Source organism: Dromiciops gliroides, chromosome 2 (assembly GCF_019393635.1).
Source record: "Dromiciops gliroides isolate mDroGli1 chromosome 2, mDroGli1.pri, whole genome shotgun sequence".
Classification (NCBI taxonomy): Eukaryota; Metazoa; Chordata; class Mammalia; order Microbiotheria; family Microbiotheriidae; genus Dromiciops; species Dromiciops gliroides.
Window position 1 is genome coordinate 478,396,024 of NC_057862.1, and position 26,961 is coordinate 478,422,984.

Sequence of the window (26,961 nt, forward strand, 5' to 3'; positions counted from 1 at the left end):
CCAGAGTGACTGGATCTATTCACAACTCCAGCAACAGTGATTTAGCATCCCAGTTTTCCCACATCCCCTCCAAAATCCAAAAGTTTTCCTTTTTGTTATATTAGTCACTCTGATAGTACACAGGTATTTCTATACCAACACATCCTGTTCAAAACATTCTCCTTAATGAGAACATTATTTTCTTAAAATGCACAACATTGTGATTTGTAGCTATACCATCCTTTTAATCCCAGTATCTTGACTTGAGAGGCACCCTGGCAACCTGAATTCACATCCTTCCTTTGATTCATACTGGCAATGGGACCAGAAAAGGTCACTTTCCCTCTCTGTGCCCTAAGCAACTCTCTAAAACTGTGTTAAGGACTAAAATTCTAGCTAGTCTGTCTAAATATCTAATGAATGGTCACCAATAAATTATAAGCTTTAGCAAGAGTTAGACTTTTAAGCATTTATTAAGGAGAATAAGAATTGGTAAAGAGAGAGAGAAAGGCCTAGATTCCTATCTATTTAAAGGGACTGAGCACATTTCTAGCTCCCTTCTCCGCTGGAGTCCTCAGGAAAAGAGGAGACAGAGCCCCAGTGTCTTCCCTCTTCCTCCCACTAGCCAACGTTACTTCCTGACGCCAAAGAAAAGACTCCTGGTCTTGCCCTCAAAGACCTTCACTTCATGGGCGGGACTCTTCTACAGTAAGGTCTCCAGCAGGTGCCATCATTCCAATCGTTACATACTGTAAGTTGCAAATATGCATTAAAGGTATGGGAGTTTATGTTCCAGGAGATCCTCATAGCTATGAAATCACAACTCCAGAACAAAAACATTGACTGATGACTTCATTATGATTTCTAATTATGGAACATTTTAAGATTAGGTACATACACTACAAGAAAAAGAGTTTACAGGGACAGCTAGGTGCACAGTGGATAAAGCACCGGCCCTGGAGTCAGGAGGACCTGAGTCAAATCCGGCCTCAGACACTTAACACTTACTAGCTGTGTGACCCTGGGCAAGTCACTTAATCCTCATTGCCCTAAAAAGAAAAAAAAAAGTGAGGGCAATTGGGGTGACTTGCCCAGGGTCACACAGCTAGTAAGTGTTTAGCGTCTGAGGCCGGAGGTGGAACTCAGGTCCGCCTGACTCCTGGGCTGGTGCTTTATCCACTGTGCCACCGAGCTGTCCCGCCCCCCCCCGCCTCACTTTAAAAAAAAAAAAGTTTACTAGTGTTTAGGAGTTTATGGCAAAGTAGCGTTCCGGTTTGAAAACTCCATCTAAAAAGGTTTTGCGGATTATCTTGGGAAAATTGATAGGAAAAGATATGTCATGTGCCAAATGCAAAATCACTGAGGAAAGTAAAAATTATTTGAGAGACGAGGCTGAAGATATAGATTTAGCCAAATGAAATCTAGAAGGCAGTAGGGACATCTCATTTATAAGTGTCTGACACATGGTGACCTGGGCTTTGTTTCTTAAATACAGCTCTCATTTCTCTGCTTCTTATTAAAGAACATTTCTAACATAAGTATAAATAGTATTTAAAATTGTAATCTTCCCATTTTTTTTTCTTTCTGAATACAAGACACCTCAGTGGGCAAAAGGAAGGCTCTTTCCACTCCATCATTTATCTCTGCTGGTGGGAAACCCAGGAGGACTAATCTTTTGAACTCCATCAATGACCACAGGAAGGGGCTTAAGATGACCGAATCCAAACCGGATAATTTCTCTCACACACACACATACCAATACAATTTTTTTAAAAAACATATTTACAAATTCTTAAGCTAAGGAAAAGGTTGATATTGTAACATATTTTGATTGGATTTTAATTTAGCTCTCCTGTATTTCCATGATTTTATAGAAATTGGTATAATTGATTATGATAATGCATTAATGTGAATAAATTCCAGTCTCCCCAAAAATCTGTAATATAAAAGTAACAGATTAACATAACTTCTGTAGATAATGAGTTTTCTTACACTAGATTCCTTTAAGCATGGACTCTTTGATTATTTGTGATGTCTTAGGATAAGATTGTGAATAGGTACAGGTTGCAATAGATGAATTCTGTGAGGTTCCTACTAATTCTGAACTATTTTGATTCTATGAAATTTTTTATTGGCTATAACTGCATTTATATATCACGACTCAGCTTTATATTCCTATAGTTTTTAACTAGGTGGTTTTATTTTTTTATCTGCTTTAAAGTCTGTCTTCATATTGATCAAAAGTCCTTTTCCTTTTTGAAAAGTAAGACCAAAATCTAGATTGTTTTTATACTTTGAGCTTGTTTCTTTTCTTCCCCCTTAAGTTCTTGGATGCTCGTCTTATAAAACAGCTAAATGATAAACTATTCTCCAAGTTATGCCATTTCAAATATTCTCTTCTTGTTGGTGTATAAAATTTACAGTAATTTATTTGCCACTATAAATATATGCCATTGCTAGACTCATGGTTTCTGGGTATGATAGTGTAGATTATGAGAATGATTGATTGTCACCTTAATAGAACCTACCACATAATTTTCAATTAAAGATTGATAGGATGAAATATATTCTTGGGTGGATATGGTTATTGATACTCCTTTTTCTACCTCTCAAAACCTTAATCTATTTCATTTAAATACGTACTTCTGAAGATCTAGAGAGCAAAAATTCTGGAACCTATTCAGAGATATGGATCCATTGTTAGATGTACATATGGTTGTTCCATTTCTCTTTGGCCTTAGCTAAGAATACCCTCAAGGGCTACATAAGGTCTGGAGAGACCTCTTATTCACTTTGTCATACAAAAGATCCTAAGGGACAGATTCAAACCCAGACATTGTAGAGTTATTCAAAGTGCAATCACAGTTTAGGGGGTAAGATTGATTATCCATTTCAGTGAAACATGTTACTTATAACAAGACATCTCATTTTCATTCCTTGCTTTCTGTTTGTTTTAAGGATTCATGGTTCATGTTGTTCGTGGTGGAGTGGAATAGATGAAGCATTCTAGTCAAAATACAGTTAATACCAGCTTCAGGGGACTTTAATAGCATTTTTATCCTGGCAAGGTCAGTCAGCCTCTGTCTCCTAGCTTCTTCATCTATAATGTATAGCACCCATCTCCGGGGTTGTAAGGATAAGATGCATATTTTCTGTTAAATACAACACACGTTAAATGTCTGCTCTAGTTATTAATTGAGACCAAATTCAGTTAAGTTATTGGACCTTGCCCTCATGTTTATATAGTCTAGTTAGGGCTCTTCAATGAATGCAATCATATGCTTTTGTTTTGTCTGGAACTGCAATGTTATTCCTGTTTGGGGATAGTTCCTACATCAGTGTAGATTAGCACCTGCTTTGCAATATGTTGTCTGAGAGAGTTATCTGACCTGCCCAGATAACAAACCATTATGGCAGAAAACATACGTAAAACCCAGTGATCCTGACTCCATTTCATCCACTCGGCCATCATAGTACAAAAATCAGGCAAAGTATAGTATAGTTGAAATACCGTGGATTTGAAGTTGGACCTTATGGTTGAATCCTGCCACTCCAATTTACCATCTTTGTGACGTTGTCACGTGCTTGTCCGAATCTTAATTTCTGAGCTGTAAAATGTACATAACAGTAGTACTTAAGTCACTGGATTTTGGAGAAGATCAGATGACACAATAGTTGTAGAAGTACTTTACAAACTTTGAAGTATTTATAAATGTTAATTATTTTTATTGTTGTTATTATTATGATTACGATAATTACATAAAACACATGTAAGCAAACGAGATTGTTAAATCTCTAAGATTATTACCTACTGGGAAGATCAAGTAAAGTTTCCCATAAAAAGTGATACTTGAGGGACAGCTAGGGTGGCGCAGTGGATAGGAGCACTGGCCCTGGAGGTCAGGAGTACCTGAGTTCGAAATCCAGCCTCAGACACTTAACACTTACTAGCTGGGTGACCCTGGGGCAAGTCACTTAACCCAATAGCCTCACTTAAAAAAAAAAAAGTGATACTTGATTTTGGCTTTTGAGGATGAGTAGTAACTAGAATGGTAGAATAGCAAGAAATGCCAGGCAGAGTAGGTAACTAGGGAAAAAGTTACAATGTGTTAGTCCAGTAAATGCAGTTAAATGTTTATAGTGATATGATTTTTTATTAATGTGTAATTTCAAGATATATTTTTGGTTGTTGTTCTATAGAGTTATTTTTGTCTTCATTTAATTAAAATCATGAAATATTTTCTGCAAAAAGCAGAAATAATTTGATATTAACATGAATATAGCTAAAATAGCAAAACTTTATTCTTTCTTAGGTTAGTGCCCCAGTAGTTACATCTACTACTCAGAAAGCCAAAGGGACAGCGTATGCAGTTTGAATGGGTAGACATTGAACATTCAGGAGAATTGGTGTATGAAGCTCCAGAAAACCATTGCTGCTGAAGCCTCCACCAATTAAGTCAACAGTAAGACAAGGTCTCCCATACCAGCTCATTCTTTAGCTGCTTTGGATTGTTTCTCCGTCTGCCTGGTTATGCTGAGGTGTTATTAAAAGAGAGAAAACATGCCCAGTGTCTACTTCGATTGGTATTAGGAGTAACAGATGATGGAGAAGGAAGTAAGTACTTAAATTAACAGTCAGGGGGTAGCTAGTGGCATAGTGGAGAAAGCACTGGGCCCTGGATTCAGGAGGACCTGAGTTCAAATCCAGCCTCAGATACTTGACACTTACTAGCTGTGTGACTGGGGCAAATCACTTAACCCCCATTGCTCTGCAAAAACAAACAAACAAAACAAAATTAAATTAAATTAACAATCAGTTTGTATGAAGAGATACTATGAAGCCCTAAAAAACGGTCAAGTAAAATTCTCTATTTCTGTAAATTACTCATTATTTGGTCTTTCATAAGTTGTATCTCGATATTTTATTGCCCAATTCAACCAACATGCCCTATTTGGATATGTTTGGACAATGAGTTGACAGTTAATTAAAGAAGAGAAACTTGACAGAGTAGAAAGATTTTGCTTTGGTCCTGCTTTTGTTCTTGGTGTCCTAGTACTCCTAGTGTACTTAGATCCTAAAACTTAAGAATATAAAAAGGCTTTCATATGATGTTTGTTATCCCACAAATGTTTTTCAGGAGTGTTTGCCTTTGTAGGTTTAGAAATAATTGAAGAAACTTTAAAAAAAGAAATTTTTTCAGGATTCATTAAACCTGACTAATTGTCAACCTGCTGATTAAATTTTTTCCACTTTCATTTATAGGCTAGAGTACTTTTAAAAGGAAAATTGACAAAACTTTTGGGACAAGACCCCTGGTATTTCTCAAAGGGTTTTCCCATTTTTCTTTTTGTTAATGCAGATGTCAGGGATGGTTCAGGCGGGAGGGGGGGGGGAGTAGCAAAAAGGGAGGCATAGTGAGAACATCTTTTAAGATGGACAGAAGAGGAGGAAGTTTCAAAAGCAAAGCACAGATAAACAGGACATACACAATATTATGCATTTGGTATAACACCACAAACTTATTTTATTCAAGCAAAATATACCAAATCCTATCTGCATTTAGAATTTCCTATTGTGTATGTAGTTGATAGAGATATTTATTAATCTTAATATCATCTGAGGAAGATAAGAAATATTTGAGGTTTTCAGAAGAAAATGAAAGTATTAGTAATTTGATTTTGGGCTTTGACCTCATTATGCTTAAACAACATTTATTAATAATCAAGTAATCCGTATTTATATCTTCTTAATCCAGGTTCATATCTTACAGTCTCCTTCAGCCAATGTGCTTCCAACTCTTCCATTCCATGGTAATTGCGCAGTTTATTAGCTCCACACCATTGACTACTGATGATGGTGTACTCCTAAGGGCGAATGGCACTGGAAATTGGAGCTGTCCATCCTGATCCTTGCTTGCCTCTCTGCCCTAAGCCATCATGCTCCAAGAGTTCCTAATTCTAATCTCAATCAATCAGAGGTATGTTAAATCTCAGTCTTTAAAATTATGGGATGATGCTACAAATTATTTCAATATAGTGAGCAGTTTAAACGTTCCATTTTAAATATAATGATACTGTTAGGAAATATCACTTCCAACACATTAATCACCTACATATGTCAGACACTGCTTGTTCTATAAATAAAAAACAAAAATGAATGGTTCCTTCTATTGGAATGATAAACATGTAAACAGATAAGTAACTAAGGAAAAAAGAACTAACACTGGGAAGAGGTAGGAAGCCTTGATGATCTGTGAATGCTAAGAGACAGAGACAAGGAGAGTTATTTTTACAGGCATGGAGGACACCCTGTGCAGAGGCTCAGAGAAAGGAGATAGCTTGTTGCATTCAAGTTACAGGTTACTTTGGCTACAAGTATGACATGAAACTTAGTAATATGAAAATATAATTGGAAAAGTTTTTGATAACTATGTGGTAAAGGTCATTCAGTGCCAGGCTCAGTGGTTTGTAATTTACCTAGAGACTATAGGGAAACCTTAAAGATTTTGAGTAGGGGAATGAATATAATCAGACCTATTTCTTAGGGATATTAATTTATGAGTTTGTGTAGTAAACGTTAGTTAGTAAATGTTTTATTCTGTAATATTTGTTTCCCTAACCAATGCTGGTATAACAAAAATACAAAATTTCTTGAAAAGCAGGAAGGAGGAACTTGTTGTATAAAAAGAAATTCTACCATTTGCCAGTATTTCTTTCATGTACCCTAAGCTTTTTCTTCCTTAGTTTGGTCAAGATACAGAGAATTGTTTGCAAAGCTACTTATAAATAATAATTTTTTTTTAAGCCCCCAGTATCAAGTACACATAACAATGCATCAACAGAAGAGCAGCAGCTTTACTGGGCTAAAGGGACTGGCTTTGGAACAGGTTCTACAGCTTCTGGATGGGATGTGAACAGGCTTTAACTAACAAAGACTGGAGGAAGAACATGTCACCTGTCTCTTGCAGGTATTCTTGTTTCCCATGAGGGTGAAATGAGCAGCTATTCATAATTAGTGGCTTTTCTTTTTTAAGCAATTGCTTCACATTTGGTGTCTTCTAACATTGTCATCAAGACTTTTGGGGCAACCTAACTACATTGACCCTTGTTTCACAACTTTTAAACTACTTGGAATACTTCTACTTCGAAGCATCAGTTTCCTTCCTTCACTGTGAATTCACTGGTTTTGGTGGCTGCCAGGGAGGAGATGACACAGAATATGGATCAATAATACTTGTCAGTCGCCCTCCATATACTGCATTCCTTATTGTTGAATGTGAAAGGGGTTTTTTTCTTTTTTTTTAAAACTTCATAAACGTATTTTAGTTATTTTCCAGTTACATGTATGAGATAGTCTGGCATTCATTGTTTTATAAGATTTCTAGTGTTCTAAATTTTCTCCCGTAGCCTCCCCCATCCCCAAGACACAACAAGCAATATGGTATAGGTTATACATATTACAATCACATATAACATATATTTCTTGCATTAGTGAAATGGGAATTTTTTTTTATTAGTTTTTGCATAATTCTTTGATTTTTATGTTCCACAAGCTCTAAAACTAGCTTGAAACAGGCTATTTTGAGTAACCTTTTTTGATTTGAAAGGCAACTCACCAAAAAGGGAGTCGAAGAAGATTAAAATGGAGCAATAAAATAGAGTAAATTGTTTTAAATTATCATTCTTCCATTAGATTACTTTGAGATCTTATGTTCTATGGTCCTAAGCTTTTTTATCTGGATGGAAATAGATGAATCCATTCAGGTTTGAAGTCTAAGATTTTCTTGCCCTCGGCCTTTGTAATTGTTTTTAATTTTATCTAATACTGATAATAACAACATCTGTGATATTTTTAGCTTTATGGTATTGTGCATTGTTCTTCTGTAAGGCATTTTTTTCTTTTTTTTTCCTTTTTATTTATTCATTCATTCGTTCGTTTATTTGGTGGGGCAGTTGGGGTTAAGTGACTTGCCCAGGGTCACACAGAAGGCATTTTTTTCCTAGTGAAATAAGAGTGCTTTTCGTGATTCATTGCTGGAAATTATAGATTAAAACAAAGGGAGTATATTTTGTTGTATTGTAAATAAACATTTGTGACTGTTAGTTCAATTATAGTAATGGGACAAGGAGCTCCTCTTTTAGCTCCGTATGGTATTTTTGTTCCATGAATAAAAGAACTAGTAACCAGTAATTAATCCTTTGAATCTTTCTAGGAAACTAAAAAAAGTTATTTATGTCAGTGATTTTTCATTTTCAGGTTCTTGCAAGTTATATAAAATCCTGCAGGCAGCTCAACAAAATGGGGACCCACAGTCTACTCCTGAGGGGAGGAGGACAGAACATTAATGCCCTTCCATCTGTTCTTCTAGAGCTACTAAGTCAGTCCTGCCTCATCCCGCAAATGTCGCTCCTATCTTCGAAATGATTCCGGTAACTCTTCTAGATCATATTGTAATTAATCTACTGAACCATGCCTTTGTGGGAAAACAGTCTAGACTTGTTATTACAAAGTTAGTTTAAATTAAAAAGCTTAGCTGTAATAAAATTTTAAGCTACATACTTCAGCTTTTCCTGCCAAGTTGATAGATGTACTTTTTATTTGTTGAAATGCTTGTGATTCTGAGCTATTTTGGTTGATCCTCATTCGTCACATTTATGTCAGTAGGCAGAGCTAAATTTTATTTGTTCAGAGTTGTTTTACCACACAAGAGTGTATTTCTTTAGATAATTCTTCCTGGAAATCAATGTTCTAGAGAAGCCCTGAGCTCTATTGGTAAGCTTGCCTTCTATTTTGATTAAATGTCATAGAAAAAATGTTTGAACGTATTTAGCTGATCTCATTTATGAATTTAGGCCAGTATTGAATGTGACAGCAGATGAATAGATTATTAAAACTTAGTTATTTTTAGATGAGTTTGTTAACAATATTATTTAGGTTGTACAAAAAACTCTTACATGCGTACATCAAATGTCCATGGTTTATCCCCCCAAACATAAAGGTAGCAGAAAAAATACTTTTGAAATAGTGACGACCATAGATACCCAGAACTATGTGACCTGATGTATTTAACTTGCTGAAAGTTTTCCTGCCCTAGTTTTCTTGCATTTTATTCACATCAGTTTCATTAGGGTGGCCATATAATTATCAAAAAGCAATGAAATTTTAGTAATAGTAATGAAAGGGAAAACAGCTTATTTGTGTTTACATAGTAGCACTAGAAAAATTCGTGGAAGGAAAGGTTAATTTTTTTTAAAATAACTGAACTAAATGTTGGTAGGTTGTCTGTATATTTTATTCTTGCTTGCAGTTTACCTTGTTACTACAGAATTGGTTATGGGCCATGTTGAGGTGGGCTGGAATGAAGGGTCAAATTGGACCGTGAGTCCATCCCAAAAGAATTACAAGACTCAATGTACATGAAGTTCCCAAGTTTTATTGCAATACGGTGGGTGACCACAGGGAGAGAACCAGAATAGTGGGAAAGGTAACTCTCAATTAGGAAAAGGAAAGACTGTAAGATTTATAGTATGGAGTAAATTGATTATCAGTCTCATTATAATAATCTCCACCTTTGGGAAGTACAAAGGAGGGCTTATCCAAGTTTGGAGTTCCTGGGGGCCTAAACCAACCCCCTCGGTGGGTACCTTTTTCTGTGGAGGTGTGTTTTGGGGGTTTACATGTCATAAGGTGAATCTGTGGACAAATTTGGCCTTTTCTGCGCATGTCTTTTTCTGTTTCCCATGACTAATTTCAAAATATCATCATTTTTCATTTATTCCTAGTTTGAGTTTCTATAGCCTGTCAGTTTTGTCATTGTTATAGTCTTAGGTCTTCATGGCCTAGCTTCCTCTGTTCCCGTTATAGGTACTGATTACTCTAGGTAAGAGAATTTAGCATCCTGACTTGTAAGTTATTCATTAACTGGGGTCTGAATCCCTCTTAGAGCTCATATCTGAACTAGAGCTTGGGTCTTAGGTTTTTCTGTTAACCCCTTTCTGCCTCCCACATCAATGTGTTGCACTCCCCCTGTTTCTTCCTCTCCCTCCTTCCCCCCCCCAAAAAAATTCAAGTCTTAAAACTGGACTTCCTTTTAATAACTTTCCTATATTAAATACTTTTTACAATATACGTTGCTGTTAAGTATTTGGAATCATTTCCTTTCTTCCTCCCATTTAAATTTCTGTGAAATTTTGCATCAGTTTTGCTTTTAGCTGGTTTCTCTCTTCCATATTCTAATATCTTCATATTGGAAGAATAAATAGGTGGAAATGCACAAACCTTTGTCCTACACTTTAATTTTTTTTTCCACTTTAATATTTCTTAGGAGAACCAAGTGATGATTGTGTTATGTAGCTTAGCATTTGGATTTTTTTTCTTAATGTTGGGATTAATGCTTAATGTTAATTCCTTCATTGTCTTTTCTGTTCATTTTATTTGAGAAGCCAGTGAGCTGTTTGAGGTTACTTACTAATGGGTGATGATATTTAATTTTTATTCATTTCAACAAGCATACTTCAACCACAAGTCTCATTAAATTGTGCCTGGGTGAGTGTGGGTTTTATACATAAGCACATCTGAGAAGAAATTAATAGCACTTCTGCTTTGATTTGTCAAATCCAAATAGCTTAAGTCTTGTTAGAAAAAAATGCAGATACTTTGGACATACTGATGAAGAATTGGGAAGGGCAGAAGTAAAAATCAGTATGCAATTATTAAACAACTAATATGTTCCAGTCACTGTGCTAAGTGCTGGGAATGCAAAGAGAGGTAAAGAATAATTCTTGCCTTCAAGGACTTCACTAGAATGGCAGAGGCAATATGCAAACAGCTATGTACAAACAAGCTATGTAAGAGATAAATAGGAAATAATCAACAGAAGAGGTACTGAAATTAAGATGTATTGGGAAAGGCGTCATATAGAAGGTAAAATTGTAGTTGGACTTGAGGGAAGCCAAGGAACCTGTGAAGCATTGATGAGGAGAGAGAGGATTCCAGTCATGGGGGACAGTCAGTGGAAGTGCCCGGAGCCAAGAAATGAAGTGTTTTGTTGGTGAAACTGGACTAAAGAGTAAATGGGTTGGACTGAAGTATAAAAAGGCTGGTGGGGGTGGTTGGGTGTAGTGGGGTTATTATGAAGGGGGGCTTTCAGTGCCAAGCAGATGATTTGGATTAGATCTTGGAGATGATAATAGGGAAGCACTGGAATTTATTGAATATGGGGTTGACATTGTTTTGACCCTGCCCTTTAGATAAATCATTTTGGTGGCTAGATGAAATGGGAGAGAGACTTGTTTCAAAATACCTTTTGTAGTTGTCTGTGCATGAGCAGATAAAAGCTTCCACCTGGGTGGTGGCAATATCCAAGAAGAGAAGGGGGGATTTTGAGAAGTGATGTAACAGGCTTTGGCAGTAGATTGAATATGAAGTGTGAGATATAGTGAGCAGTCAAGAACAATATTTAAGCCTTGACAGCATAAATTTTGTATATTCTCATTCTCTCCATCATTTGAAGCATTTAACTTTTTATTTATTAGTAAGACAAATAAATGGCCTAGAAACAGTTTCTTCATGATTCTTAAATCCTAAATAGGTAAACAGATATAAGAAACAATTTTCCCCAACTGTTATACTAATGTGATCTTTTGTTCCTTATTCTTCACCTGGTCTTAAAATCAGATCAGTATGTTTGTTGTTTCAGAATTGGATATATTGTATTCTGCCAGCAGAATCCAAGTAAAGCATTTGCTTTAAATATATAATTTATAGATTTTTATTATATGATTATTTGGAAAGTTGAACTACTAATTTTTATAGTGTGTGTGTGTGTGTGTGATTAAAAAAAACCTTTTGTTCTTATTTCACAGTTGTGTTATATTCTTAGAGTAGGGCAGTTTCCTGCAAGGAAATGAGAAATGTCCATAATGACATAGTCTTTACATAGGATATTTCACATTATTTGTTCAGTTTGATATAAGTGAATTTGGAACTGGCCCATTCATTCAACAATGCCTTTTGAGCTTTTCTGTGAACAGAATACATAAATTCTGGGGATTATTCTAATGTGTACATAGTTTTACGTGGAACTTAGTTTGGTTTGAAATACTCTCAGGATGAAATTATTGTCTTGCAGTTATCTTACTAATATTTAAAAATGTTGCGTCTGGTAATTGAGTGATAAATTATTATTCTGGAGCAGTCTTACTAATGCTTTTTGGATTTCCCGAAAAATATTTTGATATTCAAGTTAAAGGCTGTTTTTGTCTGTAAACCTATTTAGGAATGTTTATAGTGGTATAATAATTTCATCCAGAAGTTAAACCAGTGTAAATTAAAGAAGGATGATAGACAGTTATGAGCAGTATCATCTCATAAAGCAGACAGACAGAGACCGTTGAGGATAAAAAGTCTAAAGAAAACTTTACAAGACAAGCAGATAAGCAAAGTCATCCCAAGGACATTCAAGGAATGAAACAGAAAGAGAACTAAAAAAGGAGAAATGGAAGTGATTTGCAAAAACCCTTATAACAAACTTCTCCATACCAAGGACCCTATGCTCACAGTCCTAGGTGGTTACAGAGATTTTCACTAGAACAGATGCAAAAAAAGCAAAACAATCCCAAAGGCATTTGGGGACTGAATGACTAGCATGGAAAATAGCTCAAACTTATGATACCAAAGGAAAAAAACAAACATCTTTTTAAAAAGACCAAGAAGAGGGGACAGCTAGTTGGCACAGTGGATAAAGCACTGGCCCTGGATTCAGGAGGATCTGAGTTCAAATCCGGCCTCAGACACTTGACAGTTTACTAGCTCTGTGACCCTGGGCAAGTCACTTAACCCCCATTGCCCCACAAAAATAAAATTAAATTAAAAAGACCAAGAAGACATCAATAATTGCTGACATTGATGTGTAAAAATTACATAGGCTGTGTCTTAATACATTGATGGCTTCAATTGTGAGGGAATTAGTAAGGAATAAGCTTTTGTAAGCCAAATTCCACTATGGACCACATCTTTACCATTGCATAACAAATGGTTATAATTATGAAAAAGAATTTGATTCAGTATAACAAAATGTCATCTTGTAAATTCCTTTATAGCAAGTAATGTCCTTTCTCTATATCAGGATCATTCAGTATTCCTTGGAAGATGTAACATTAGTAATATAACCTCTTTGGAGATCCAGGTCAAGGACAGATTACCTATGGCTGCTTTTGTCCTGCATACAATCCAATTTCCAGTTCACATTTTTCTGAGTATAAGAAAACCCCAAGATATTACACCTCCTTTTGAATAGAGGGGACAATCTGCTGGAGAAAACAAGATGGGATGGGGGTTCAGTCTTGCATTTGGAGGAGTTGACCTTGGTAAGAAAGACTTCTCATCACAAGAAAGAGGAGATAGTGGCAGCAGGTTGATGTGGGATGAGGGAAGAAGAGGGAGCTATTGGCAAATGACTCCAGTTTTGTTTAGTATGGTTCTTAGCTGAGAGAGGTTGAGGGGAATAGAAGCCACAGGAGGTCTGAGGAGGGCTTTAAAGTTTTGGAAGAACAGGTGTGGTGAGTGAGATATTAATTGATAGAGGTAAAAAGATTGTGTTATGGCCATGTGAGCACAATTGAAGTTATGTAATATAACCTTGAGTTCTCCTGAGGCATAGTTTGCTTTTGCTAAAGCAAAAAGCTGCAGCAAAATTTATCCAGCTTTCTTGGCTGCTTTGGAATAAGCAGAAGATGTTTCCTGGCTTTGCAGAAGAGAATGGAATAGCAAGTGGATCCCACAAGACAGTGAATGACAGTTGAGAGTGGTATCCTCAAAATTCATATTAACCTTGGGACTCTTCAGCCAGGAACAAGGGATACCTGTTAATGACCCATTCTAAGGATTTCCATAATTATTTTGTTCTACTTTATGAAGCCGTAACATAATACTGGGGGAAAATCTCTTACTACCAAGGCATCATTCTAATGTTAGTGAATCTATTCCTTTCTATATTAACCCAGGTCACATCAAATAGAAAAACTGGGTAGTGCCCTGTACCTTACACACAGGGAATTAAATTCTGTGCTTCAGGCAGCTGTCCCCAAATTCCAGATCACATTGAGTACTAGAAATTGAGGCCCTAAATTAGTCTAAACATGGTCTTTTCTTCTTGCTCCTTCCCAGGGCCCTCAAAGGCAAAAAATACCTGGATAGACAAAGTATTTCTGACTCTTGAAGAAAGCTCTAGACCAAAGGGTCACTTGACTTCTAACAGATTCTATATTGAGACTAAGCATCAAAGTTCATGAAACTGAGTCTCATTACAAGGAGAGGTTACTAGTTTTTGTTGGGGGGGGGGGGGTTTGGTGAGGCAGTTGGGGTTATGTGAGTGACTTGCCCAGGGTCACACAGCTATAAGTGTCAAGTGTCTGAGGCCGGATTTAAACTCAGGTCCTCCTGAATCCAGGGCCGGTGCTTTATCCACTGTGCCACATAGCTGCCCCAAGGTTACAAGTCTTAATCCATAACAAGTCTTCTGTTTTCTCAATCAGTGGGTAGATGAATTATGCCCAATAAGACAAGATGACTAACTTTTTTTGTTTGGTTGGTTTTTTTGTTTTGTTTTGTTTGTTGGGCAGTGAGGGTTAAGTGACTTGCCCAGGGTCAAACAGCTTGTAAGTGTCAAGTGTCTGAGGCAGGATTTGAACTCAGGTCCTCCTGAATCCAGAGTTGGTGCTTTATCCACTGCACCATCTAGCTGCCCCATCCTGAGCTTTGAGCATTCTATATTTTCTAACACAGATAAAATTCTTAGACTAACATTTACCTTTTCCTCTTTATATTGGTCATTCAGAATCATATTCCAGACATCTATACCTGCCCATACCTCTCCTTAAGGAAAATTCTTAATTATAAGTTTGAGTGGGGATCATGAAACTGAAAGTGCTCACTAAAAGTCATGCATATAGGAGCAGCTAGGTGGTGCAGTGGATAGAGCACCGGCCCTGGAGTCAGGAGTACCTGAGTTCAAATCCGGCCTCAGACACTTGACACTTACTAGCTGTGTGACCCTGGGCAAGTCACTTAACCCCAATTGCCTCACTAAAAAAAAAAAAAAGTCAGGCATATACATGCTTGCTACCAGACCTTTTCTTTTCACCTTGGTGAAGCACACCACAGAATCGTTCCCAGTTAATGAGATGTGTTTAAAATACTATACAATATAAATCTCAAACCCCAGCCAATATTCTACTTGTTTTAGCAAAATTATTTGGACCATAGACTCTTGGAGTTCCTAGTTTCATTTGTAGTTGACAAATAAGAAACTTTTCTTTATTGTGTATAATATTTTGAAGCTTGACATTATATCATAACTTTACAACAGCCAGGGTAACCTATTATATAAATACTTAAATGAATCTGAGATTTCATCAATTGGGGCTTTCTCTCTGGTGATACAGAACTATCTGGTACTTGTCCTTATCTTCCTGCAGGTTTAGAACAGGGAATCAAGGCAGCAAAGTAAAGACTCACCATGCTTTCCCATTGATGTCAAAAGTATAATAGTGGTGTACTTAGGCTTTCTGTGTGCTAACCCTTGACACGTGACAGGTCCATTTTCTCTTTCATTTTTATATTTTTATACATACACATGCTCAAGCACACACACATGCACAGACATCTGCTTACCACAGTTTCCTTGTAAGATATATTTTCATTTCTTCAAAGGCTGTCTGGCAGCCATACTTCTTGAACTCTGGGGGTTTTTTTGTTTGTCTTTTGGTTTTTTTTAGTGAGGCAGTTGGGGTTAAGTGACTTGCCCAGGGTCACACAGCTAGTAAGTGTCAAGTGTCTGAGGCCGGATCTGAACTCAGGTACTCCTGACTCCAGGGCCGGTGCTCTATCCACTGCGCCACCTAGCTGCCCCTTGAACTCTGTCTTACTCATCTCCAGCTCATTTTTAGACCCAACCAACTGATACTTTGTACTGTTTTGTCCCATATAGATATTCAGATTGATAATTCCTTCCTAACCTTCCTCTATTTTTACATTTTACTCCCCTCCATGCATTTTTTGAAACAGTTATACTGCCCTGCTTGCTGTACATGCAACCATTTATTCCACATTTCCTGCCTTTGCACGAACTGTCATATGCCTGGAGTGTTCTAATTCATTATCTCCTCTTAGAATCCCTGGCTTTCTTCAGTGCTAAGTTCCAGCACCATCTTCTTCAAGAAACCTTTTCCAGTTCCTATATGTTCCAGAGACTTGCCTTCTTAGGTTACCTTCTACCCACTCTGAATGTATCTTGTATATATACCTATTTAGATGTTGTCTGTTCCATTAAAATATAAGCTCCTCAAAGACCAAGATTGTTTTTGCTTTTCATTGAATCCTCAGTGATTGGCACCTAGTGAATACTTGATAAATACTTATTGATTGAAAACTATAATTGTAGTGCATTCCATTTCTACTTTGGCTTTGGTTTTACTGCCTTCCTTAAAGAGGCATTTTCCCCCTTTCTCATGATTGAGGTACATTAGATAGGGCAAGGAAAAGAAAAAAGCAAGAAGACTTTTTAAAAAGGGAAAATGTGACCAGCAAAGCATAATTTGAGAAATTAAATTTAATTAAAATAAATTTTATTTTAATAGTTTTGTTGCTAATAAAGAATTGTGTCAAGCAACTTAGCATCTATACTATGATCAATTACCAGCAAATATATTTGGATCTGATAAATAAGATTTGGGAACAATGTATTAAAAATAAACATTTAGGGGGTGAATTGCTACCATGTTAGAATCTTTAACAAAAGGAATAAGCCGGAGAATTGTTCAGAAAGATGCAGTTTTGCAGGGAAGGAGGAGAGCCGTGCGGGACAGGCACCACAGCTAGGTGGTGCAGTGGATAAAGCACCAGACTTGGATTCAGGAGGAACTGAGTTCAAATCCAGCTTCAGACACTTGACTCTTACTAGCTGTGTGACCCTGGGCAAGTCACTTAACCATCGTTGCGGGCCCCCCCCCCAAAAAAAAGCTGTTTTGGGAGGGGGGAAGGGTTAGGGATGAAGGCCATATTACTTTTTTTCACTTTCTAATATGTTAACAGGTAAATGAAATAGTTGCCTACAATCATTTTCAGTTAGAGCAAAGAGCCTCATGATATAAAGTAATTTTAGCTAGTCTATGGGTAACAGTTCCTCATAGGAATGAAAGATTACGTAAAATATTAAATAGTTCTGAAGTAATTTCTGTCTGGCTATGGATTTTTCCTGTCCTCTGAGAACTTGTTGTTGTTGTTTCTTTGTTTTAAAATGAAGCCATACTATAAAAACTGATTTTGCTAGAACTAGGAAACTGATGGGGTTAGCTAGGTGGTACAGTGGGTAGAATGCTGAACCTGGAGTCAGGAAAACTCATCTTCTGACCTCAAATCTGGTCTTAGACATTTACTAGCTGTGTGATTCTGGACAAGTCATTTAACCCTATTTGCTTCGGTTCTTCATATGTAAAATGAGTTGGAGAAGGAAATAGCAAACCGCTTTCAATGCCAAGAAAACCCGCAGTGGGGTCACAGAGTCAGACAAGACTGAAAAACGATTTAACAAGAAAGCTGATTAGTTCCCCATTCTAAACAGTGCTTGACTCCTTGGGAGACAGTGTAATAGAGAGGATAACATGCTAGATTTATAGCCAAGATGTCTTCCTGGTTCAAATGATTTTTTATTTTATTTTATTTTATTTTATTTAGCCTTTGTTATTCTGGGCAAGTCTCATAACCTGTCTGAGCCTTATTTTCCTCATCTCTGTAAAATGAGAAGGTTGTACTAGATTGCTTGTAAGGGACCCCCACAACTCCACACCTGTGGTTTTTTTCTAAATGTACTCTACTCCTTTCAGACATCCATAGGTTCCTAATCCATAGGTTCAGAACTCCTTTCAGTGATTGTCAGAATAATCTGTGCCAGAACAAGAATTCTCTCTTTCATATCTTTGCCAGCATGTTTCCTGGAATGAGGACTGGTTCACTGCTAGTGTTTCATAGAGCTTCCCTCCTTTGTTATGTGTAGGATGATATGGGTTCCAGCTAGGGTAGTAAAGAAAGCACATTAGTGGCAGGAAGCAGACATTTATTTGTAATATCAGAAAAAGATATCAATGAACTCTATGCTTAATTACATAAACTTAAAATTCCATTTTTTGTATCTTAGCTAAAATACATATTATCTTTCTATGACTTGGGTAGTTGAATAGTGTTTCTTTTTCGGTTTTCTTGATTTGAAAGCCTCATTTTTATTATATTCTCATGATTATCTTGTTAGTCTGAATCTAACTGGATTGCCTGGAATTATCCATGCAATAATTTGTTTGTTTGTTTTACATTTTAAGGTTGCAGTAGTTGGACCATTAGCCCTTGCTTTCACTACATCAATGCTATGCATCCTTTTCTAGTCTTAAAATTCATTTGTGATCTCTTTTATGGGCTTTTTTACATGAAAATTACCTTTAGTCATTTGTTACAGTTTATTTAAACCTATCATGCTTTCTAAAATCTGTCTGCAATTGATTAACAGTGAGTTTTCCATAGAGTTTCACATCATAATTTCTATAGTATATGTGCTTCATAAACTTCCTCTTTTTTCCCGTATGGTTTTCTAATCTTTACAACTTGTTAGTGACTCTGGATCTCAGTGAATAGGTCTGTTGTTATGGAACTTGAAGCCAACTGCAAAATATCATCCACAAATTGGGAATCTCTTGTCATTTTGAAATTTGAGCAGATTATCTGCCCAGAGAATATTATTATCTTTAATGAATCTATCTCTGCCTTTTAAAAAAATTCATCATTCATCATTATTTTTCAGTAGTTATATCTCTCAAATCATCTTGTAGATCATTAGAGTCTTAATAGAGGGAAGCCCAAAAAACTATACTTTTACCTTACTAAGGTATCCTAACATGGTAGGATCTTGTATTTTCAACTTTTTACAATTTCTTATGTGACAGCAGATAGTCTGTTATAGAAAATCTTTTTGGCTGTCTGCCTATTCTCATCTCATGTTTTCAAAGCAGAAATATTGGGGTGAGAAAGTAAGACTAGGTAGGGAGTTATGGTTGTCAGCTTCCTTGTTTGTACAGTAATAGTACGTCTCTGTGATTTGGAGATCTTTACCTCTGTCAGATATTTTAAGAATTAATCTTTCATTACTTTAAAAATTTGTCATCTACTTACTGCTTGGATTTATTCTTTGTATATGTGGCACAGTTTCTCTTTTTTTCTGTGGCTTAACTGCTCTTTCTAATACCTCATCTGGTTCATCACTGTCTGAAATCATAATTTCCAAATGTGGTAGTTTTCCTCCTATCTACTTTGTACTAACCGCATTAGTCTGTTTGCTCTTTCTCATACAAAATATTCCATCTCCTATTTTTGTGCCTTCCCCTCCCCGCCACAATCCCGCCCCCATCTCCCTCTCATTGTTGCCTTTTAGAAATTCTAGTCTTCAAAATTCAAATGCTACCTCCTGCATTAGTCCTTTCCTTATCCTCCCCAGTGTAGTCCCCACTGCCACCATTTGCTTGATATTAGTTTGCAAAAATTTTGTGTTTACTTAGCTGTGCAAATTTTGTTTTCCTTGATAGAATGTAGGTCCTTGGGGTTTAGGGACAGTTTTGTTTTTTCTTTTATCCCAAGCACCTATAATACTGCCTATAACATTAATAATTAATAATTTCAAATTTCTTGATTGGTCATTTATAGAAATGGTTGCAAAAAGGCTAACATTGTTCATCTGTTGGTTGTCCTCTCTAGTTTTATCTTGAAATGCTCTTGGGAAGATCCGGTTTAGTTGCTTTTCCCATACACTAAAGCTTTTGCCAACTTGTTTTCACTTTTACATTCTTTACTGTTTCATATGACTGTGTTACTTAAAAATTTTCACCCACCTCCTCATTCTGTTTTCCAAATGAACTTATTTTCCTTATATTTCCCTTGGCTTTCATATCTCTTTCTCAACTTAAGGAGATCAGGTGTTTGCTGGCTAAGGCAGTTTCTGGCCTCTTTATTGTGCTGATTGTTATAGCAGTTAAGAAACAGTCCATGTCTGTGGCATACCCCATTTTGTGTGGTGCGTATGTGTGCCAGTACTCACCTGTGCATGTGTGTGATATAATTGGAAACAGTATAGTTTTCTTTATCTCTTCTTTCAGCGTGAAGTTGAGTTTTAACTTTGGTCTTAACTTTGATTAATAGACTAGGTGCTGCTTACCAGTGTATGCCCTACACTAGTAACCAGCTATTGTCCATGTGTTAAGAGAAAATCAATTTCATGTCAGTTGCCTCCCCATTCTTTTTCTCAAAGTACTAATGATTTGCAGGTGTATGAGACTTTTTAATCATCTACCAATTTTTGACCTCTTTAATATTTTAACCCTGAATTTTTTATTATTCAGCATTTTCTCTGTCCTCACCTCAATGCCATTTAATATCAATATACCTTTACTTATTTGGAGGACGTTTAGTTTTTAGTAGAATTTTTCTATTATGTCATTCTTCTACAATGAATAGTTAGTACATGAGTGGCACTTATCATCATGGCAGTATTTTGACTTGTATTTATCATGAACTCTGAAAAGCACGATCACCAAGTATCTAATGAAATAATGTTGCTTTTTACCCTTAGAAGATAAGGCAAAATCAAAGGAGATTTTATGAGGCATTTTTCTTTTGTTGGTTTCATTTATAGCGATATGGGGTTTTTTGGGGGTTTTTTGGTGAGGCAGTTGGGGTTAAGTGACTTGCCCAGGGTCACACAGCTAGTTAAGTGTCAAGTATCTGAGGTCGAATTTGAACTCAGGTCCTCCTGAATCCAGGGCAGGTGCTCTATCCACTGCGCCACCTAGCTGCCCCGGTTTCATTTATAGGGAGAATATCAATTATCACTTATGTTCTTCCAGTATTATTTCAACTTACTTTTCAGTCAATAATCTCACATTTAGAGCACAGAGAGTTAAATCAGTGTTTGTAGAGGATTTAAAAACTATTTGTTAGTATTCCTTGCCTGTTTTTCTACTATCACCACTTATCCATGAAAGATTGAATTTGTATTTTTTCTTTCTTTCATAGTTTGTCATACTTCACCTATTAACAAAACCCACAGGGTTTGGCCTCAGTATTTAACTGGGCTTTTCCTTGGCCAGCAGAAATAGTCTCTCACCAAGACCATATGCAGTCTTTCCTTCTTGTTAAAATCTGCCAGAACTTGTATTTTACCCAGATAGACTTCAAAAATCCTTGGTAACTTTTTTTTATGGAGAGATTGTCATAAATTAAATTATGTAAAAGCTCATATTTTCTGATGGTTTATAAGTTATGAAGATTTTTTTAATCTCCCTAGCTAATTATAAGATCTCAGTGTCTTTAGCTGTAAATCAATATACTAACATTACCATAATCTGGTGGTAATTTCATTAGCTCACATTTAAATAACATTAAAATATTTGCTATAGACTATACCCCTAAATTACCATAAGTATCATCTTCTTTTATAATTAAGAAAACTAGAACAGGATTTGCTATTGTTACACAGCTAGGAATGGTGAGCCACAGGTTCAATGTTCTTTCTTCTGTACTATGCTGCCTCTTAAAATTTTAATAAAATAGAATTGATGCCCAACTTTTTAAGTTGACTCCTTGTAAACCATTTGTGTTCATTGCAATGAAAGAGCGACTTAGGGGTAAGCATCAAGGAAAATATTTTCAGAATTATTTTAAAACTTTGAACTTAATAACAAAGATGGAAATCAATTCTAGTGAATTAAAGAGACCTGAACTCACTAAATACTGATTTGAATCTGTTAGCATGAGGAAACATGGCTTCTAATCCTGTGTCCACTATTTGTTTTGTAACCATTCAGCCTCTCTGGTCCACTTTGCTTATTGGTAAATTTCTAGGGTCTATTTCAGTTCTAGCATCCCATGATTCTTTTTCTTTTTTCAAAAATTTTTTCCTGTGGTGGTTATAAGATTCGCCTTTGCTATTTATAACAGAGTTAAGGATATGATTTTTTGAAAGTATTATTGTTACTGCAATAAAAGGTCTCTGATTCATTCTCCTGTTAAGTATTATTTTGTGTTGTCTTCCATCAAGTTATATGTCTGCAAGCAAATTTAAAATAATTAAAAATATTCATTGGAATTCAAGGTAATTTTGTTTGTAATTTACAAGTTTTTTCTTTTAACAATTAACTTTAGAGGTATGACACATTGAAAAATATTCTTTATTTAATGATTAATTTTCTTGCTAAAATTAAAAATCTGCACATACCTCATATGTTTATCAAAATTAGTGGAGAGGAAAAAAATTTTTAAGCTTCTTTTAAAAAAGACTAAAGTAGGTGAAGACCCTGAATGAAGTTTATAGATAGGATTATATCAGTAGAATCTTATTGTTCATATTTTCTTTAGCTCATCAAAAATGTGAGGCACCTGGTGGTTCAGTGGATAAAGAACTGGCCCTGGAATAAGAAAAGATGAGTTCAAATCCAGCCTCAGACACTTCCTAGCTGTTTGACCCTGGGCAAGTTATTTAACCTCTGATTGCCCGACAAAAGGATGCACTGGAGAAGAAAATGGCAAACCTCTCTAGTATCATCACCAAGAAAACCCCATGGATATTTGTTCCATGGGGTAATAAAGAGTCAGACAATGACAAAATCAAAAATGTTGAGAAATAACTATTATTCTAAATATTTTAATGTTTAAATTTTTTAATAAATTGTTTAAATGCTCTAATTATAGTGAATCTTAATTAGTTCTTGAGTTTGCTTTTTACTTTTCAAATTAATGTAATTATATAATTAATTGTTCATTCCTTTTAAATTATGCTCTTGGCATAAATTTACATACATCAGTATGCATGTATTTGATAATTTTAGAATAATTCTTTTCACTTCATTAAACTATTGAAGAATTGGCACTATATTATTTGAAATAAAAATTAACTGATCACAAAATGCTCACAGGAGATGGACCCATTTTGTAGGGGAAAATATCTACAGCTAATTCCCTTAGAGATTTACATGTGTAGCTAATAAATAAATATTTGTCTTTCTAGCAAATAACTTTGGTCACTTCCAAACTTTTGTGAGAACTGTATTTTTAGGATTGCAGGTATATATTATCAGAAAATGTCAAGCTGGGCACAAGCCGGCTTCTGCTAGAAAGTTCTTTGACATCTCTTTTGTTTATAATATTTCATGGAAGAAGTTTTACAATTTTTGTCTTCATGTTACCCTTTTCTCATTAAAAGTGCCTTAAACTCACAGTAATAATGGGACTCCTTGGTCCATTTGCAGTGATCCTCCTGAGCCACTTCCCCAGGCTTCTCCTAATAAATGCCTAAAAGCAATGCCATCAAAATCTTGATAATATTGCCAGTATCTTTCACATCCTAGAAGATAAGAGCATGTGTTTATCCCTTTGCTTTGTATATTGTAGAGAGTAATATACTGATACTTAAGGCTGACTACAGCATTTCCTACTTCCTTGTTTTTTTCCCTTGTCTTATACATTTCCTTAGACATACACAAAATCCATAGTCAAAAGAATGCATATGACTTCATTTAGCTTATACAGCTTGAGGAATATTCGTATTTTATATTAGAACCATACTTGTAAAAAACAAAAACAACCAAACAAATAATTCTTTTATTCTCTGTATTATAAAAGAGAATCTAATGAATGCTTCTATTTTTAAATATTTCTCACTATGCTTAATATTTTATTAATATCTAATTTCTTCTCTGTAAGTTCCTTCTTGACTGATTACAGCTCATGATTCCTGTGTGATTTAATTGGTCTTTTAGAATAGCCAGCCAGTCTGGTCAGGAGCCTCTCTTGGGTAGCTAGACTGGTCCACAGGTAACAAACATTCTGTCAGTTATGAGGCCATACTCAAAATCTGTCTTTAGAATTCACACTCCACTTGCATGGTCTTGAAAATACCCATATCCTGATAAAGCATCAAAGCAAATCTTGGTAGGTGTTGCTCACATAAAGAAAGAAAAAGGTGCATCCTACTGAGAAGCCTGAATCTATCATGAGATGTAGGATGATCAAATGAGGACATGGAAGAGCCAAGGAAGATTTTTTTTTTCAGGTTTTATTTATGGATAGAAGATATCTGAGAATATTTATTAGAAGTGGGTAAATCACAAATAGAGATATTGAAGTTGACAGAAGGTATGATCAAAGGATAAAGTTCCTAGTGTGGTTGGTATCAAGGGCACATGTGAAGATCAGTTAGTTTAGGCAGGGCTGAGTTCTCTCTCTTCATTCTCTGAGACTAGAGCAGGAGAGAATGTTCAGTGATCCCAAGTGCTCCTGTGGCAAAAGACACAAGGACTGCCCTCAAGGACCTCATAATCTATGTACAAATAAACTGTATACACAATAAATATCAAGAGAGTTGAAGGCACTAAATTAAGAAGAGATTTAAGTAGAGATTTTAGCTGGGAACAGAATTCAGGGAAAGTAGGAGGCAGAGATAAGGAGAGAGAGCATTCCAGGCATGGAGTTCAGGCATCAAAAATGCCAAGAGATCATAGTGTCTTGTTTGTACAACAGCAAAAAGGCCATTTTTACTGGATCACGGGGTAGCGTGGAGGTAAGGCGTAAGAAGATTGGAATGGTAGGATTGCCCAGCAGAGGATTTTATATCTGACCCTGGAGGTAATAGGAAGTCACTTATAGTCTGTTGAGTAGAAACAGTGGTAACATGACTAGACCTGCTACTAGGGAAAATCATTTTGGTGGCTCAGTGGAGAATGAACTGGAGATTTGAAGCAGGCAGAGTAACTAATAGGCTTTTGCAGTAGTCTAGGCATGAGGTGATGAGGGCATGTTCCAGGGTGGTGGCATTATCAAAGGAGAAAAGGGAACATATTTGAGAAATGTTACAAAGGTGAAATTGACAGGACAGGCCTAGGCATAAGACTTGACGAGGGGATGAACCATAGTGAGGAGTTAAGGTGTGTGAGCCTGTGGGACTTGGAGCAAAGTGTTGCCCTTGACAGTAATTAGGAACTATTTTATGAACATGGATCCCAGTCCCAGCTTTTATTTGACTTCCATTGATACATTGCTTAATTTCCAACTGGATATCTTCACGAAGATGTCTTATAGTCACTTCACATTGAGTAAGTCTAAAACAAGGCCTCATTTTTCTCTAACCTGCCTCTTTGTTGTTAAGGGTGCCATCATCCCAGTCACCCAAGTTCAAAACTGATTTTAATTTGTTGAATCAGAAAGAACATTATGGGGGCAGCTAGGTGGCATCGGCAATGGATTCAGGAGGACCTGAGTTCAAATCCAGCCTCAGACACTTGATACTTACTAGCTGTGTGACCCTGGGCAAGTCACTTAACCCCAATTGCCTCACCAAAAAAAAAAAAAGAAAGAAAGAAAGAAAGAATATTATGCTTCAGGAATTAAATAATGCATTCCAAAGCAAATATCATTTAAGCTTTTAAATATTTTGAATTATCCATTTTGGATTATATTTTGCTTATTACTCATCAATTAAATAGATAATCAGAAGTCTACAGTTGTTGTTTTTTTAAACATTGGGATGCCACAATACATTTTTATTGCAAGTACACATTTGGATCAATTGCTACATTACTTTTGGGGGGGTGATGTAAAGGGGTATAGACTTGTGATTTTATTCATGTAATGAACTCCTGGTGCAGAAACCCATTCACCCATACAGATCCACAACTATTTTGGTTTTGGAAGTCTTAGAAAATTGCCTATGGCTCTGAAAGCTTAAGTGACCAATTGTATTCACACAACTAGTATGTGCCAGATACTTAACTTAAAACCCTGGTTCCCGACTCAACATTAGTCATGTGTCCATGCCATACTATGAGTCTCCTACATACAATTTTTTTCATAATATTGATTTTTAAAGTGTTTTTAGACATCATAAAGGCAAAAGAAGAGATTTATAGCAGGTTCATGTAAAGACAAAGAGGCAAACATGAAGTGATTGGTGTAAACTTAGAATTAAGACAATAGAATCACAGGCTAGCATGACTGTAGAAATCTAGTATTTCAAAGAGAATTATACTTAGGATTAATGGCTAATTTTATTGGTTAAAAGATGAGAGTTTCTTTCATACTCATGAGTTCTCATTAGTTCACAGTATTACTTAGCCATTTTATGACTTGGTAAAATAAGTTAAATTCTGCTACAGTGAAACCTTAAGATTTATCTAAAATTTTTGTTGTATTGAAATTTAGTTATAGTCATAGTATAGGTTTTATTGTCCCTGATATTACCTTGAACTTTTGAAGTGGGCAATTCAACTTAACTCTTTTGCTATTTTTGTGAGCCCTATTTAAAATATTATTTTTTGTATTTCATAAATACAGTTATGAGAACAGTAAAACATTCAATTAGTGTACAAAAATATTTCATTAAGATATTTTAACATAAGTTTGCAGAAAATTCCGTTAAATTTACAAATGCATTTAATGCCATTTAAATGGAATAATCTGAACTGTGGCCTAATGAAATCCTAGTTCAGATTAATTATAATGCTGTTATAATGTAATGTTTTTATACTTAGTTTAATATAGGTCCAAAGTAAGGTTACCTTATACTTATTAATTGTAGGAAATCATTTCATTGCAATTATCCATTTATGAGGTACAAAAAGTAATTTGAGTTTCAATATTGGTATTTGATATAACAGTAACAAACTGCATTTTACCTACTTTTTACATTATCTGTGTCTAATCTTCTCATTTTACCTACTTCAATATGCCAGAATTTGAAGTATCAAATCTAAAGTGATTAAATCATGTTGATGAGATTAAAGCTCCATTCAGGTATTCTAATAATCAATGCCTACTGTTAATCTAGAATCTTAGACCTTCATAGTGCCATATAACTGTAGTTTTAAGATAAAAAAAATAAATAAAAAACTATTCTC

At 35.7% G+C, this 26,961-nt stretch overlaps 1 protein-coding gene across 1 annotated transcript in view; it reads left to right on the forward strand.

Annotated features, from left to right (window-relative positions):
* BIRC6 (baculoviral IAP repeat containing 6) overlaps window positions 1–26,961 on the forward strand; it is a 304,070-nt gene that overhangs the window by 199,162 nt on the left and 77,947 nt on the right. The window contains 13 exon segments of the mRNA XM_043981000.1: window positions 4,293–4,324; window positions 4,326–4,407; window positions 4,410–4,443; window positions 4,446–4,478; window positions 4,481–4,595; window positions 5,738–5,789; window positions 5,791–5,850; window positions 5,852–5,881; window positions 5,883–5,957; window positions 6,785–6,897; window positions 6,899–6,947; window positions 8,237–8,386; window positions 8,388–8,409. Coding sequence (XP_043836935.1) covers window positions 4,293–4,324; window positions 4,326–4,407; window positions 4,410–4,443; window positions 4,446–4,478; window positions 4,481–4,595; window positions 5,738–5,789; window positions 5,791–5,850; window positions 5,852–5,881; window positions 5,883–5,957; window positions 6,785–6,897; window positions 6,899–6,947; window positions 8,237–8,386; window positions 8,388–8,409 — 847 coding nt within the window.